The sequence below is a fragment of the Babylonia areolata genome, chromosome 26, assembly GCF_041734735.1.
Source record: "Babylonia areolata isolate BAREFJ2019XMU chromosome 26, ASM4173473v1, whole genome shotgun sequence".
NCBI lineage: Eukaryota > Metazoa > Mollusca > Gastropoda > Neogastropoda > Buccinidae > Babylonia > Babylonia areolata.
The window spans coordinates 33,441,258-33,459,729 of record NC_134901.1 but is presented as its reverse complement, the minus strand read 5'-3'; the positions used below and the strand labels follow the sequence as shown (position 1 = coordinate 33,459,729).

The following is an 18,472-nucleotide window of genomic DNA, read 5'->3' as shown; positions in this document are numbered from 1 at the left end:
TCCAGGAAAGAGACGAGAATCTTGTTAATAGTTTTGAGCGTGAGGTGAAAACAACAACAACAAACCAATATTGATTTTCTGTCTCTCGGCTGCGTGTGTGGTGTGTGGTGTGTGTGTGTGTGTGTGTGTGTGTGTGTGTGTGCGCGCGCGCGCGAGTGTGTGTGTGTGTGTGTGTGTGTGTGTGTGTGAGCACATTTGCACGCTTGTGTGAGCATGCACGCGTGTGTGAGTGTAAAGTTCGCTGAACGTGGCCCATTTTTATTCTTATTTCCTTCCTCCCAGTACCCCATACATTATCATATCTTAAAGTATTTTCTTGTTAATTTGTCACTAGTTACTCTGAATGCTGTTTCGTTCCCTTTCCTGTTAACTAGTTCTCCACAAACCTGGCCTGGGTCAGCTCTCCAGGCCCGACCAGCGTGTCGGCTTTATGTGAGATTCAGGCATCTGCTTTTTATGCAAAAAATAAATAAATGAACATAAAATGATACACGCACATGTGGTGTAGCGTTTATGGATCACTCCACACGCGTTGACACCTCCTTGTAACTGAAACAGAAACTGAGGTTTTTGCTGCTCAGATTGGCATGATTTTTTTTCCATCATGATTGGTAGTGAGGGCAGTAAGTGACAAACACTGAGAAAGTTTCAGTTTTCAGTTTCTCAACGAGCTGTCACTGCGTTCGGACAAATCCATATACCACATATGCTAGGCTTAGTCAGGCCTTGAGTGCACGCTTACATAATTATTTGTGTACCTATCAGAGTGGATTTCTTCTACAGAATTCTGCCAGAGGACAACACTTTTGTTGCCATGAGTTCTTTTTCAGTGCGCCAAGTGCGTGCTGCACGCGGGACCTCGGTTTATCGTCTCATCCGAATGACAGGACGCTCACGCTTCACGGACTTGGCCATTCTGCCACCTTCCTCCCAAGAAAGATCACGTCAAGTGCATGTTGCTTGAATGACTCAGCTATCTTCTGCAGTTAACAATTTTTGGAGAGCTTCAAAACAAGAAAATGTAACAACAAAACCGCATTGAAATGGATAAAATTCATTATATCACTTCTTTTATTTGTTTGTGCTTTTGGTTGGTCGACTTGTTTTTATGTTCTCTCTTTTTGTTGTTGTTGTTGTTTTTTTAAACAACACTCGTGTCAGATTTTATCAGGTTTCGATTTGAATGAGTATCTTTATGTGTGTTATTTGTTGATGGTTTGTCCGATTGTTTCAGAACGTTTGTGTCATATTTGATTAGGTTTCGATTGGACCAAGGTTATTTTCTCTTCCATTATATGAAACATTGTTCTTGCCATTGTATGAAACCGGAAAGGCTATCATTTCAGTGCAGTATGTTGATAGTTTCGCTTTAGAAAGGTGCGTAGTTCTGACAGATTGAATCAGCAACACTGGTTATGAAGTATTGTGCTGTGTACGTGTGACTGACATACTACTGCCATGTGAAGAAGAGGTGAGGTGGGTTTTTTAAAATTATTTTTTACTTTAATTATCACACAGAGAATTTGTTGTCGATCGCATTTTGATTCGGAGGGGTCGTTTCTGTTTCTTCTTTGTGTTCTTGTCTCTGTTTCTCATGTTTTGTCGTCACTGTCATCATCATCATCATCGTCTTCTTCTGACAGTCTCCCTGGTACTGTCTCTGTATCTTTTCTTCCTGTATCCCGTCTGTCTGTCTCTTTGTTTCTGTCTGTCTCACACACTCTTTCTCCCCCTCTCTCAGTGGTTGGGGTGATTACCTTCATATATTAACTTTTAAAGGTATATGACAGTTTAAACAAATTGTGGTCTTGTGTAAACTCATTCCCTTAACACAGAATAAAAACAATTTGCTATGAAAACAACATCAACAGCAAAGCTTGCACAACAGTGGCGAACAGAAAGGTCTGTTAAGACGTGAGAGAGAGAGAGAGAGAGAGATCCACTTTACGTCTGTGTTTTTCCTTTATAAATCATGTTCAAACAAGCAGGCTTTTATAGGGAAGGTGCACATCTTTTCCTGACACCTGCAGGTTTGGCAAGCGACGTTTCACGTATATACTCCTTTCCTGGGGAGTGCTGTGAATGGTGTAGCTGTGCATTCTCCCTAACCCCGAAAACTGCAGACCACTGCACGTCAAGTCGCAATCTTTTTTTCTTTTCTTCATACTTCAATATACCGATATTTTAAACAAAGTGATATGTAATACAATACCTTCGAGGGAAAAAAAGCGGCACGTATAGGTTCATTATCTGTACCTCTGTCAGGAACGCTTTATCACCAGTTTGTTGATTCTTTGAGATGCTGAAAGAACAAGGGGCAGTAACTGGCCGTTCACAGGGGACGAGACTTTAAGGAGAACAGCGGGCAGCAGGGGCAAACACACCAGCCATCCTTTCCTTCACACCTATGCTTGGCAGAAGGAGCTCAACTCCAGAGTCTGCTTCATGGGGGGGGAGGGGGGAGGGGGGGGGTATCCTCTGATGGGTGTCCTCATGGCAACCTGACGTGTGTCCCACCTCCAGGGCTGTGACTGATGACACAGAGACCGCAGAGGAATGAACCTTGGACGGTGCTGTGTGGACGGTGCTGTGTGAACGGTGCTGTGTGGACGGGAGTTGAACCCGGGCGCGTGGCGTGGGTGTATGTCGCTAAACTGCTGAGGGGAGAGAGAGGGTGTGTGTGTGTGGGGGGGGGGGGGGAGACCCTCGGTGTGTTTGTTTTGGCACCAGTCAGTTGTGGCAGGAAGGTTAAGGCGTTCCCCCATCTCTGTCCGTTTTTCTGTCTCTGTGCCCCCCCCCCCCAGCCCACCCCCCACCTCACGCCTTCCCCCCTTCCACCCCCTTCCCTATTTTTCCTGTCTCAAACTGAATAACTGAGGTGGCCCGCACAGACTTGAAGTCAGGGTTGCAGCTCAGTGTGTTACGTGCGTTGGAAAGGATGTGTACCAGACTGACCCTGTGGTCAACTTTTTGTATCTCACGCTCCTGAAACTCGAAAAAAAAGGGTGGGTGGGGGGGGAGGGCAATTGAACGGAATAAGGCAGAGGAGAAGAGAGAGAGAGAGGGGGGGGGGGGGGGGCGGAGGGGAGAGAAAAAGAGGGGGGAGACAGAGAGACAGACAGAGAGGGAGGGAGAGACATAGAGAGAGGGAGAGAGCCCGTAACTGTTTCACCATCTTTTCTTCTGATGTAACCCCAACAGCAATAATCTTATTATCTATCTGTCTTTCTTTCTTCGCCACCATTAATTAAAAACAAATCTGAAGACTGATCGTACTACATCGTGAGGTGGAGTGAGGCAGTGGTTGACGTGATTGTCCTACATTGGTGTCCAACAACGTTCACATTATTGAACAACCACGGGGTTTGGAGCACATACTTCTGTGGCCTTAACTCCATGTGGGGGGGAGAGGCGGGAACCGTCACCCAAATACTACATACATTGCTCTCCTCATCCTGTTGCTGCTGGCTTCTCCTCCCTTTCTCCTGTTTCTTTATCACCATCACCTCCTCTTCCTCCTCCTCCTTCTTCTTCCTTCTTTTTTTTATCATTACATCCTGTTAAGACGTAGACATATCTCTTTGTTAATTTTTGCGTCTGTTCACGAGTTCATGTGTATGAAGGGTGTATGCAAGCCAGCTAGCTGTATATGGAGCTCACGAGACATTCATGCATAATGGATATATGCTAACTCACTTGAAAAACGTGATGTAAATCATAAATAATGCACAGCGTTTTCCACGAAGGGTGTATGTTATGAAGATATATATATATATATATATATATATATATATATATATATGTGTGTGTGTGTGTGTGTGTGTGTGTGTGAGAGAGAGAGAGAGACAATGGTTTACTGTACATTGGCCTCAGGCCATTATACAAACACATGGGAAGGGGTTGGGAGGGTGATGGGGCGGGGGTCTGGGTGCGGTCAGGGGGGCGGTGTGGGGTCGGAGGGGGTACAATCTGATATATCAACAGCAAGAACATTGTAACAATAATTATGAATTAGCGTGCTGGCAAATCTCAAGAGAATCAGACAAGCTGGTAAAATGTCAAAGGGGTTATTCGGGTATCATCAATGATTATCGTTCAACCGGCCAAAATTCAAGAGTAGACAAACTTGTTTAACAATCACACACAGAGAGGGACAGACAGACAGACAGACAGACAGAGAAATAGGTGGACGAGGGGAGACAAAATACAAACGTTTTATTCGGTTGAAGGCGTTGGTCCAAACCGAAGGGGGTTTATGCAAAACCTAAAAAAAACAAAACACACACACACAAGAAGAAACAGTAACTAATTTTCTCTCTCTCTCTCTCTCTCTCTCTCTCTCTCTCTCTCTCTCTCACACACACACACACACACACACACACACACACACACACACACACACACACACACACGAGAGAGAGAGACAGACAGACAGACAGACAGTTATTCACATTTAGACAGCCCCTCGTGAGTGAGGAAGGTGGACAACATATAACCACACAATAAGCAAGTGTGCACTATGTTACAAGTATAAACCAGAATGCAATGCTGTGTGAATCACTGTAGGCCTAATGCTGTGTGAATCACTGTAGGCCTTATGCTGTGTGAATCACTGTAGGCCTTAGGCCTTATGCTGTGTGAATCACTGTAGGCCTTATGCTGTGTGAATCACTAGGCCTAATGCTGTGTGAATCACTGTAGGTCTTATGCTGTGTGAATCACTGTAGGTCTTATGCTGTGTGAATCACTGTAGGCCTATTGCTGTGTGAATCACTGTAGGCCTTATGCTGTGTGAAGAACCGAAGAAACAAGAAGGGAAAAGGAAAGATCAGTGAAACAGTAATACTGTCAATTCAAACAGAAGGACAAAGAATACGAAGGCAGTATGAATATGAATAGGATCCGAAGAGACAGACAGACAGGAGAGAGGAAGGGGGTGGTATGGCTGTCAGTGACGTCATTTTATGTCATCGTCATTTTCATGAGAGCAGGACAACAGGAGAAAACTAGGAAGGGAGAGGTGTGGAAAGGATGACGTCATTCTTTGTGTCGAGACCGAAAATCTCATAAACTGTTGGTGCACAATGCAGCGCTTCCATGAACAATTCAGCGCCCACTGTTTCTGCACGTGCACGTAGACATGCACTCTGGCCGACATGACACGACAGGACCATGACACAAAACGATCATGTACGATGTACGATGCGACAATACCAGCGGTGTGGTAGGGCCCGTTGCGGTCCGATGGGACGGATACAGGGCTGTGTCATGCGGTGCGATGCATCAGAACACAATGCGATGTCGTCCGATATGATACGATGGCATGCCATGCCTCGCAGGACACGATGCCGTGCGGACGGTGCTGTAAACTGAGGCTCTGTGTGCAGCACGCAAAAGAACCAACGGCAACAAGGGTTGTTCCAAGGAACATTCTGTAGAAAAATCCACGTTGTAAAACAAAGTAATACATTTGCAGACAGTGGGAAAGAAAAAGAAGAAAAAGGTGGCGCCGTTCTGTGGCGAAGCGCTGTCCCCGAGGACAGCAGCCCGAATACCACACAGAGTTGTTGACAACAACATAAAAGTATCACGAGTACAACAAATATGACAAGCACTGCGATGCATTATCCCATGGTAGGGCACGATGCACTGAATGACAATTACTGAGATCAGGTCGAGACTTACAGGTCAGGATGAAGATCGGCCAGCTTGAAAATAGAAAGTGTTGAAAGGAAACAGACTGCAAACAGACAAAGTGAAATAAGTTTCAATACATGTTGTGAGTGAAGCGAAGTGTGTTCGGTTGCTAATCGTCCACGCTAAATACAGCCGGTGCAACAACAGCAAACTTTTAGTTAGATTGAGATACTCCATTGTATACCCGTATTATTGGACTCCACATTTATTTCGTCCACCCATTCGCGTGAGACATGAGTATATTAAGGCGTAATATATCGCTTTGTGATGTTATACGTGACTGTCATTTTTAGGTTGTAGTGTTGTGCTGTGCTGTGCTGTGTTGTGCTGAATGTGTTGTGCTGTGTTGTGTTGTGCTGTGCTGAATGTGTTGTGCTGTCATGTCCTGCTGTGTAGTGCTGTGATGTGGTGAACTGTGCCGTTCCGTGCTGTTTCACAGTTGTCCCCTTCACACACACACACACACACCCACTCACATACACACACATGCATGCACATATGCTCGCGTCAGTGTACACACGTGCGAGTGTCCACTGGTCGCGACAAACAGAAAACACCCAGCTATCTATCAGCTATAGTCTTTGTTTCATTTGGCATGTTACTCAGCAGATCAGTGGAGTCAGATTCAATTACTTTTATAATTTTGACAGAAAAATATCTACACTCTATTGTGATTTAGTTTTGTTAGATGATTACCCTTTTCACAAAAAATTAAGTAACCTATCTTCTGAAGATAAAACTTATGTGTTGACATTTTGAAGAAGCTGTTCAAGTGTTGTTTTTTCAGGTGCCTGTTGGGTGTAATTTTCTCGCCGAGAAAACTTCTTTTTCACTGACAAAATCACAATGCAGATCTTCCGAAAGAACTAACTTTCCATGCACTTGTCCTTGATATCCTGTTGTATCCCGTTGTCAAGTGAATAGCAGTTTCCTATTTTCCCGAAGGAAATTACAGTGTGGACATCTGAACTTACTGATCTCCTTTTCATTTTCCCCCGGTATCCTTTAGCCCGAAGATAGTACGACATATATCGTTTGAACAAAATAACTGTCCGTGCTGTTGTCCTTGGTATTTTCTTTGAAATAGAAATACGCATCATCCAGATATTAAAAGAAAAGACCCCCCCCCCCACCCCCACCCCACCTACCTCCTAAACCCGCACATGAATGTTTTGACAGTCCCACAGTATCGTGACATGTATTGCCTCCAGTTATCTCAGCGTGTTCTGTTGCAGCTGGATCGCTTTCTGGTGGCCAAGGGCGTACACCCGGACCAAGGGGGGCGGTCGTTCGTGTTCATGACGGACGGGCAGTGCCATATTCGCCAGTGCCTGCACCACGAGGCGTGCTCCAAGAACACCACCCTGCCAACCTACTACAACAAGTTCTACGACCTCCGCAAGGAGTTCCGTAAGCGGTACGACAGGGCAGGCCCCGTGGACAGCATCAAGTGCATACTGGACTGTATCCTTTGGTTGGTGTGCTGGGTGCTCTGGGGGACTGATGGGGGAGGGGGAAGGGGGGGACTGTATCCTTTGGCTGGTGTGCTGGGTGTTTTGCAAGATTGAGGGAGGAAGGAGGTGAATGTGGGAAAGAGGTGGGTGTGTGTGTGAGGGGGCGGTGAGGGGGGGCGTTCAGAAGGGAATGGTTGTGAACATGGTTGGTGGTGGAAAGGAACTGGTTGTGGTGAGAAAGAAGGGAAAGAGAGAGAGAGAATGTCAGGTGTGTGAATATGTGTGCTGACTTCGGCTCCAAACGCCAATGACAAAACTGACCTTTTGATTCAACAAATCACATGGTAAGTCCGTGACCATCTGCCCCTCTGTCTCTGTCTCTGTCTGTCTGTCTGTCTGTCTCTCTCTCTCTCTCTCTGTGTCTCCTCTTCTCTCCTCCTTCTCCTCCTACTCCTCCTCCTCCTTCCCTTCACCCTCTCTCTGTGTCTGTTTCTCCGTCACTTGTGTGAATTTGTATGTTACTCGCTCCACCCCCCGTCACTCATATTCCTCGCTGTTGACCCCTTCACTGTGCCATTTTCTCTCTTGCCCAGGCGCTATGACATAGTTGGCCAGTATGAACACTGTTGTACACTGCCAGAGTAGCTGCTGTCCCCAGTTCCCATGGATAGTACGGAGCGACACAAAATAAAATACAACAGTAGACTTACAGTACAGTTCAATACGGTACAGCACAGCATAGCACACCTCAGGGCAGTACATTCAGTACAATTACCGTAGTCGTTTTAAAGCAGTGTTAGTGGAAGGATTTTAGTTAATCAGGCAGTGAATACAAGCAACGGGAGGTTTACTGTCGTGGACACAAGCCGCCTGTCTGACCATTAAATCCCTCCTTCCCCCACTTCCCCCCTTTTTCCGTTATGAACGGACTGCCAGAGTTCTCATGTCGATCACGTATTCCATGTCCTCAAAAGAGCAGAGGAAGAGCATGTTGAAGTACAGACACAGTGTCTCGCTTCCTGCATTTGTTCACAGTGAGGGAATACTTTCTTTTTCTTTTTTCTTATTTTTTTCTATATGATAACCCGGTGTTTGGTTGTCTGTGTGTATGTGTGTGTCTGTGTGTCCATGGTAAACTTTAACATTGCCATTTTCTCTGGAAATAATTTGTCTGCCAATACCAAATTTGGCTTAAACATAGTAGGAAAAGAATCTTCACAGTCATACCAACAATAGGTTGTAAGTCTCCCGAATGAAGCCGTATTTCCGGATCAATAACGGTTTACTTCGTTCAGGCTCGTTCCGGATTCCGAAAACTCTACAAATCCTGTTCAATTTTCCAGAACGTAGGCTATATATGAAAAGTTGGCATGACATCGTTTTTCTTGTTCGCAATTAGAAGAAAAGAAATGCGAATTCTGCACAAAACAGATACAGTAACACTAACTACACCATTGACGTGTTTACTGCATATGAATATTCCAAAGTGGATACTGAATTAACTGGAATGAACATAAAAGAAGAATCAAACGTTTCTTTTAGTTTCAGTCACTAAGCCTTTTGTCGTCGGGACTGGTTTGTGCAGATCTGTAGATGTTGCAGCGTGCCCGAGGCGATGTCAACGTCTCCTTTACGGACGAATTAAAAGAATTTCTTAAAAATAACTGATATATGAAAAGAAAACATGATTTAAGTTGTGTCATTATCTCAAGAATAATATTTTTTATCGCGCTAAAAAAAGACCCGTACCTTTAAATATTAAATTTGGTCGATTGATGTCAGAGGCCACGTATCGTTGGGGATTAGACTACTTATTCTTGAACTGAACATCAGTGGTTCGATCCCGCTGGCAGGGTTTTTTTGTTGTTGTTTTGTTTTTTTTGTTTTTTCAACGCGTACTAATATTTAATAGAGGACCCAATTTAACTATTTTTTTTAATCTTTTCTTCTTTTTTTTCGTGATTCCTTTACTGGACACAGTTTTTGTCAGAAGTGAGTCTTGAAGGCCTTGCCTCTCTTGCTCGTGTTATTGTTATGTAAGGGCTTGTCGTGGAGAAGAAAAAGTGGCAAAACCGTTTGCACTTGACAGCCACGAAACTTGTATCATTTCAGTGCTGTTGCTTTCTTTCTAAGTTTCTTTACATTTTTGTGTGCGTTTCTTTCTATGTGGTCAGTGTGTTCTTCGTGCAGGACTCAGGATCCCTTCCATTTTTAAGTACAGAGCCACCCACCTGTCCACTACCCTATCTGGTGAAGGTGGTGGTGGAAAACACACACACACACACACACACACACACACACACACACACACACACACACACAGAGAGAGAGAGAGAGAGAGAGAGAGAGAATTGCTAATGTTCTCCTATTCTTGAGACGATCGACGTTAGCATGGCGTTTTCAAAACACTTTACCGGTATCTGTATCTCTAGCTGTTTCTATTTTTCTATCCGTTTGTCTCTTTCTGTCCCCATCTTCTGTCTGTCTGTCTGTTTCTCTCAGTCTGTCAATGAAAGCACACACAAAATAATTGTCACGTTACCTGCACAAAGCATTGATGTTGCGACAGATCATGTTGTACTTCACATTAATGCACTTGTATGTTTAATGGTGGTGTACATAGCACCTCTTCACTTGGGGCAAGTGCCAAAATGCGTACACAGTCTGTGTGTGTGTGTGTGTGTGTGTGTGTGTGTGTGTGTGTGTGTTTGTCCCATAAACATAACACAGATGCACACATAACACACACACAACAACAACAACAAACATTCACTATCTTCAACTTTATACGTACACACAGATACCCATGCATTCTCACAAACAACAACACCTCAGACCCCACCCCCTCCCACACACACACACACACACACACGCACCCCTCCCCGCACACACACAGCTGTTCCCACACGACATTCGCACACACCTCCGATTGACACCGAACAATTAAGCCATGAACGTACACGCATTCGTCGTGTTTGTGTGTGTGTGTGTGTGTGTGTGTGTTTTCTCTCTCTCTCTCTCTTTTTTTTTTCTTCTTTTTCTGAGCGGAATGTAAACGGAGAAAGAAAAAAAAGCGCCGTGAGGTAGGGGTGGGGGTGGGGGCTGTTCTGCTCGAGTCAACGTCGCAAGTTGGCTTTGGTAAGGGGGGTGTGGGAAGGAAGGGTGGCAGATACAAGTGTTGGGGAGTGGGGTACAGTCAGTGGCTGAAGGCGGTGGGAAGAAACAACACGGTTTTAGCAAAGCAATTTGTGTAACGTACAGGGATAAATGAGAGAGAGAGACAGAGACAAGAGAGACTCTGAACTCGTACGAAGAGGTGTGACAAGTCACACTTTTGCGTGTGTCATTCGCATCCTACGTCTGTCGCTGATGTGGTACTTAACACACACACACACACACTCTCTCTCTCTCTCTCTCTGTGTGTGTGTGTGTGTGTGTGTGTGTGTGTGTAATGGTTTAATCTGGTCTGTCGTTGTGAACTTAGTGAAGAAGAAACTGCTTGGAATGTGCATCGTGTGGTGCACTGTGAACTGTGACTTCACGATCAGTTGGTATCCGTTGTCACACTGTGAGAAGACATGCTGAATGAGTTCCGTTTACACCAGCTCAGAGTGTTTTCATGTCCTGTATACTACTTTCCTTTTCCTCTTCTTTCTTTTTTCTTTCTTTGTTTTTTTTCCCTGTCTTTTCAGTTCTTCTTTCCTTTCTTCATATCTTTCCTTCATTTCCATTATTATTTGTTGTTGATTTTTCTTCTTTTCGAGTGTGTGTCCATGTCTCTCTTATCATTGTCATGCACGCATGTCCATCCATAGATAAGACAGGGTGCCCGAGTAATGACATAAGCTGTTTTGAAATGACACGCCTCAGACTATGTCATGTGTGTAAAAAGTAGGACGAGGTCAGATTTTTTTTTTAATGCAAACAAGTTGTGACGCTCGCAATAGTTTTTTCTGACTCCCTCTTTTCCACAACCATTTGCCTTCTCTCCAACTGGCCAAGCCTCCGCCTCCGCCCCCCACGTCACACACACACACACACATACACACACACACACACATCACACACACACGCGCTCGCGCACACACACACAAACACACACACACACACACACACACACACACACACACTCGCACGCACGCACGCACAGAGAAGAGAAGAAAGCAAGTAGTGACCAAGAGTCTGCAAATATTGAATCAGCCAGTCCATTTGCTTTGCGGCTCTCCGCCTCATAGAGCAATGGGAAAGGGTGGTCTGGTGAGGGAGGTGAAGAGAAATTTCTTTTCTTTTCTTTTCTTTTTTCTTTTTTTTATGGGGAGAGGGTGGACAAGTCAACTGGGAAAGGGGAAAAAACACGAGGGGGGCGGGGGAGGGGAAGAGAGAGAGAGAGAGAGAGAGAGAACTTGGCGTTTCGATGAAGAGATCTTTTGCGAAAATGTGTGTGTGTGTGTGATAGGAGGGTGATGGAGCAGAGGAGACAGACAGAGAGGCGGAAAAGCATACAAAACAGACAGAAATCTAGAATGCACGCCCGCGTGCATGCGCGCACAAACACATTCTGTGGGGTCCCTGAGGCACGCAAGCCCCCTCGCCACAAGGTAGCAGTTCTTCGGGCACCTGTTTACAGTTAGTCAAGACATCTCCGTTCACACTGGTTTAAAACAATTGTACAGATTCCCATGCACAGGTACATAGAGTTAAATATTTGCTTTATGCTTTTTTAAAAAGAAAGTAAAGAAGAAGAAGAAAAGCAAACTAAAAATGTCGTTAATCCATAATGTTTTTAAAATATACTACCAGTGTATTATTTTGTTGTGGTGGGTGTATCCTATCTATAAATCTGATTTCAAAGAACATCTAAGTTTCTTATATGTATCATAACCATCTTGTTTTCATGACGTCATAAACCGTTTGAATTTTTACGTGTAGGCAAGATTATTCAGCTGTTGGCTGTCAATCATTCTTGTAGGAGCGAAAATGTCTGTATGTCGCACAATCGAAGTTCACGTAGAAGCTGTTGGCTTTTGTTTTGGAAAGAGCGTTTGAGAGACACAGAGGATAGAGAGAGACGAAAATGTAGTTATTGTACGATAGGCTTTAACTCTTACAGCTTCTTGAGACTTTTGCATAGAAAGACAGAGATAGGTGGAGAGGGTGTGGAGGGGGAGACAGACCGAAAAGCATGTTGTGACATGGAATGAAGGGGTTAGGGGTTCAGGGTTTGTGAAGGTTGAACGATTGTTGGATTATCCAAACTACAAACACTACTTACATGACGACACGAGAACGGCACTGTTCACCGCATCTTGACTCTGTCTCTCCCTCCCTCACTCTTTATGTCCAACCCCCCCACCCCTCCTCTCTCTCTCTCTAAGTCCCTCCACACACCCTTCCACCTCTGTCTGTCCTCTCCCTTTCTACACACACACTCTCTCTCTCTCTACTTTTGTTGTTTTTGGCGGATACGGTGCATTTCTATTTTGTGACTGAAATATTTGGAAACACAGAATTGTGATACAGAAAACCATTTCGTGGCTTGTACTGTTGTCTTTTTGGTTGTTGTTTTTGCACACATTGTATGTTATTCAGTACACAGCATTAACTTTATCTTTTCACAAACATGTAGCATTCAGTGTGCCCATTCTAGTGCAAGAGGAGGTGTGTATGGGACGGGAGGAGGGGGGTCGGGGGGGGGGGGGAGGTGGAGGGGGGATGTTCCGGACTGTGGCTGGAAAGCGGGGACAATTACAAAGCAAAAGTGAAAATGTCCGCTTTGTAAAAAGTTAAAAATGATTTAAAAAATAAAAATTTTAAAAGAGAAGAAGGCTTCAGAGGTGATTTCTCTCATTCCACTCATCCGGAGGGCTGTTGCTCAGGGACTTCCGCCACATAGCTCAGTGCTCAGGGACTTCATTGCTCAGTGCTCAGGGACTTCATTGCTCAGTGCTCAGGGACTTCATTGCTCAGTGCTCAGGGACTTCGTAGCTCAGTGCTCAGGGACTTCGTAGCTCAGTGCTCAGGGACTTAAGAAACATCCGTCACATTGCTCAGTGCTCAGGGACTTCATTGCTTAGTGCTCAGGGATTTCAGGAACATCCGTCACATAGTTCAGTGCTCAGGGACTTCATTGCTCAGTGCTCAGTAACATCCGTCAATAGCTCAGTGCTCAGGGCCTTACACCATATAGCTCAGTGCTCAGGGACTTACACCATATAGCTCAGGGCCAGGTCCTGGTGCCAGCCTGTCTGGTGGCTGTGCAGTGTGCCCCCCGCGTCGCCCTCACCAGGTTAAGGTTCCAGTCTTGCTGCCCCAACATTTAAAGGGAAATAGAAAAAAAAGTTCTTTTTTTTCACCATCTTTCCGTTGTCTTTGCCGCTGTCTTTTTCTTTCTTTCTTTTTTCAGTTATGTAATGAGCCCGAGTGGAGTGAGTGGAATATTTTGAATGGAGTTAATAATGTGTGTCAGTTGTTGTGGTGGCAGTGTAATGCCAGATAGACCCCTTCCAATCCTTCCCGCAGCATTCCTCCTCCCCTTCCCCTCCACACCCACACCCATACCACACCCACACTCCTGGGATCCCCGCCTGTCATGTCCCTTGAGGTTGGTCAGTGTCCACGTTAAACCTCGAAAGTAAATCACCGACCTACCCGAGCCTTGTTCAGAAACGTTCAGATAATTATATTTTTTATACCCGTCTGTTTGAGGAGGCCACAGCCAAGTTGGACTCGTTCACACTTGCCCTGGGAAATTATGACCTGCTGAAAGAAGACCGGCAGATCCAGAAAGAACCAGCAGCTCTGAGTTTATCCCTTCAACTGCTACTAAAAACCAAGAACGATGGTCGGTTTGGTTATTAACCAGTATGCTTTACACGTCGCACAAAACAAGAACCGTTTCTCGAAGTACCCGTGTTAACCCCCTAATCACCGTGCACAATGTATTTTGTGTGGCACGTCAGGTCGTAAAAGTGTATCAGTTTCACGTCGGAGGAAAATAAGCCGTTAGATACGGTCTGGTTGATTTGGATGGGCAGGGTGTGGAGGGTGGGGGTTGTTTTTGTGTGTTTGTGTTTGTCTGTGTCGGTAATTCATTGATGTATTACATTTTGGACCGCTGGTACTTGTTCGTATACTCGCCATGTAGGTCCATTTTTTATGCACTTCATCGAAGACATCTTGCAAGTGAGTGATAGTGGAACAGTCAGAAAAATGTATGTGTGCTGTGATATCTCACACCTGCATGTAGGTATCATTGAGTCAATAGCATGGTTACCTTCGTTTCCTTTTCATCTTTAACGAACATCTTTGGCCTGTTTCTAAGGGCCGGTGGTCTGAAGAAATCGTGTTCACATTATGTGTGTTCTAGTTCTGTCTGTTTGTCTATCCATCTGTCTGAGAGGGGCAGGAGGGAGGGGGGCGGGCGGTAGGTACATGCTTTCTCTATCTGCATCTCTGTGCTCTCTCTCTCTCTCTCTGTCTACCCGTCTGTCTGTGTCTGTATTTGTGTGTGTGGGAGGTGGTTGGAGAAATGTATCTCTCTCTGTGTGTGTGTGTGTGTGTGTTTAGCTTTCACGGCACTACACTTAACGCAAAGTTAATTCCACGTGTCGGTGACGGGTAGCTGGGAGAAGGACCATGAAGTGTTAGCAGCACAAATCGCCTAATTGCACAGTCAGGCCCAGCGTATTAATCGCCGAGACACTGGCATGGTTCTGCCCCCGTCAATTGAGGGAGCCGCTTGAGGGTGGTTAAGGTATTGAGGGTCGTCTCACAAGCTGCGAATTAACTCTAAAGCTAACCGTGAATTTTGTGCAGGTAAATGGTACAGGGAAATGAAGCAATCGTTTGTGCGCTCAAAGAATATAATTGGAGGAGGGCTTGAAAAGATAAGCATAGAGCATAGACGCCTGGGTTTTCTTGTCTTCGGGTCCAGTTTGGGCACGACTGTTTCCTTACTGTACCTTGTGTGGAAAACTGTGAGTCCTTGTGCCTGTCACAGCTCGAAAAATACCCAGTTGTTTCCCATGATCCCGTGAGAAATGAAGTCACTTTACAGCTTGGCATGAAAAATTATGTTTTGAATCTGTCTGTCAGTCTGTCTCTCTCTGTCTCTGTCTATCTCTGTCTCTTTCTGTCTCTGTCTCTCTCTCTCTCGGTCCTACTCATTATCTTTCTTTGCTGGTCTGTGTCATTGTCTGTCCTCCACTTCTTCCTTTTTTTCTTTTCAATAGCACGCGCGTGTATGTGTGTGTGTGTGTGTGTGTGTGTGTAGCAGAGACATAGTTTTGACCTCGGTCTGAAATCGCTAGTCCCTGGAAGCGCACAGTTCGTCTTGTCTCCTGTCGCCTTGAACAGTGCCACAGCATGCTGTCAGCACCACCAACCCCGTGACCACCACATGTCTCCTGTCGCCTTGAACAGTGCCACAGCATGCTGTCAGCACCACCAACCCCGTGACCACCACATGTCTCCTGTCGCCTTGAACAGTGCCACAGCATGCTGTCAGCACCACCAACCCCGTGACCACCACATGTCTCCTGTCGCCTTGAACAGTGCTACAGCATGCTGTCAGCACCACCAACCCCGTGACCACCACATGTCTCCTGTCGCCTTGAACAGTGCCACAGCATGCTGTCAGCACCACCAACCCAGTGACCACCACATGTCTCCTGTCGCCTTGAACAGTGCCACAGCATGCTGTCAGCACCACCAACCCCGTGACCACCACATGTCTCCTGTCGCCTTGAACAGTGCCACAGCATGCTGTCAGCACCACCAACCCCGTGACCACCACTTGTCTCCTGTCGCCTTGAACAGTGCCACTACACAGCATGCTGTCAGTACCACCAACCCCGTGACCACCACTTCTCTCCCCACCGCTACAACCACAACCACCAACATCGCCTTTTGAGTTTTGAACCAACGGATACGCTAACGTGAGCACCCTCTTACTACTCAAGTTCCAAATGATAGTGTCGAAAAGCAGAGGAGCGAGTAGTTTGACAGATTGGTGGCCCAACTGGTCTCCCCCCCCCCACCCCCCTCCCAAACTTGTTGCCCCCGGGAGAATAAAAGAAAGAAGAGAAAAAAGGAAGAAAACATACCGTCAGAATTACCCCGGTTCTGTCCCATGTCCCGAGATAGAGTGCCAGTCATGACTGTCACGTCCTGTCTGGTCTGGTGTTGTTTTGTGTCGTGTCTTGGCCTTGAATGAGGTCACTCAGTTGTGAATACTGTGTCGGGCTGCGCTGTGCTGTGCTGAATTGTGCAGCACGGTGTTGTACTGTGGTGTAGTGGGCAGTGTTGTGCTGGACCAGTTTATAGTGCAGGCAAAGGTACAACTTTTTATACAAACAAAACTACGGTTCTATCTCAGATTTACCAGAATTTACCACCGGGATAAAAACTAAAGGAGAGGGGAGGTCAGAAGATTTCCTTGGCACCGGTAAATGAGGTCGTATGTCGTACACTCAGGAGGTGGGGCGGGGGTTTAACCAAAGGGTTCTTGTCTGTTGACGACAGGTTACTGTTGACAGTTGTGCTCTCTGTGCTACAGCACCTATCCGTCTTCATTGTTAACACATAGCAACCACAAGTTCATCTTGCAGAGAGGAGTGGAAGAGGAGATAGGGGTGGTGGGTGGAGAGAGAGAGAGAGAGGATATTTTATTCATCTTAATGCATTAGCCCCATATGAAGAGGGCCAATATGAATTTTGATGAACAAAAACTAGTCAGGTTTAAGTTTCTGTGACAGAAATATCACGACACAATGTCTCTCTCAATCTCAATGCTTTATATAAATATAATGCAAACTTGCACACAGTTGTTTCATTACTTGGATGCCATCAACAGACTCCGTCAAAATAAACATATCTTTTTGTAATATTTCTTCCGTAAAAACCCAACTCGGAAATAACTCAGAACAGGACATTTCAAAACAAAACGGACTTCATCCTCAACTTAATATTTGCACAGTGGAAACAACAATGCTGCGTCATGAACATGTTTGTGGCGACAAGCATGTACGTTAACTTCGGATATACCAAATCTACATTCAGTTAACATAAATCGCAATGTCGATCAGTATTTGGAGAAAGATATTTCTTCACAAAATCTGTTGAACTATGAACTCTATCAATATCAGTCTATCACTGGCTTTGGAATGGCTTTCCCAAGTTTGCCATCTGCAGTGTGTTGGTAGTTTGAGGAACATAGCCACAATTCCGTCTCTACCCTTTGATAAACCACGTACACCCAAACCCAAGTTCAAATAAACACGTATTTATGTTAGATACCCAGTTGATTTTACCTCTCACGTATAAATCATACACCATGATTATGATAAGCCTTTCGTGGAAGCCAGTCATTATTCATCTCAGTAATTCCAGCCACTATTTCATACATATAATATAACTGCAGAATTAATATAATCTTGATATCTGTCTCTCTGTAATATAAGTCATTCGGTGTTCTTGTGCCACCCCCCACCCCCTCCCCACCTCCGTCCCCCTTCACCGCCAAGAAAAAGATCTTCAGCCCAAACAAATGTGCCCATTCACAATGAACAATGGATTTCTTATGTAAACCCCACAATTCAGAACCGTATTGCACAGTGGATTGTATTCGGATAGAAAAGAAATGACAAAAAGGTCCAGATCTAGAGATTTGTTATTCAACACAAATAATTTCTTCATAACAAACATCAGTGTATTTTTACTCTCCTCGATAGATCTTTACATGCAGCCACAAAACTCAGACGAGAAGAGAAAAGAATTCCGAGGTATTTTTTACATTCACAACAGACAGCGCAGTATACCTGCCATCAAAGAACCATTTCTCCCTTACCGCCAAACACCCCCTTTCCTAAACACAACAATGTTTTTTTCATTCAAGTTCATCCGTAACTGTAATTTACTAGCTGCAGTTTTTAAGTGACTGAGCTGTGTTTGTAATCCTATAACTGTCGCTTAGAGCAGAACTTTGTCGTCAGCTAGTAGTAAGATAAATAATTCAATAAAAGCATCTGTAAATGTAGCACCATGTTTTCCCATTTCGATGACTTCTAATGCTAATTCGTATATGAATAACGAAAACAGGCTAGGACTGCAGGCATTCCCTTGTTTCACTGAGGGAGAGAGAGGGAGAGAGAGAGCCCAGAATCTTTTCCTTGTTTCCTCTTCATCAAACCAGTCCTATTTTCGCTGTCTTGGTTTTTCGTTCTTTCGTCGACATTTTTCATTCAGTCACTCACATGATAGTGAAATAGGAAGAGAAGAAGTAGAAAGAGAAAATGGAGCAAGCGAGAGACAGACAGACAGAA

At 45.0% G+C, this 18,472-nt stretch overlaps 1 protein-coding gene across 3 annotated transcripts in view; it reads left to right on the top strand.

Moving 5' to 3' along the window:
- The window catches only part of LOC143300626 (epithelial splicing regulatory protein 1-like), a 90,276-nt gene that overhangs the window by 11,613 nt on the left and 60,191 nt on the right, over nt 1-18,472 (top strand). For all 3 annotated transcript variants that reach the window (XM_076614423.1, XM_076614424.1, XM_076614425.1), the window contains exon 4: nt 6,933-7,161. In XM_076614423.1, the coding sequence (XP_076470538.1) occupies nt 6,933-7,161 (229 nt within the window). The remainder of the gene's footprint in view (nt 1-6,932; nt 7,162-18,472) is intronic.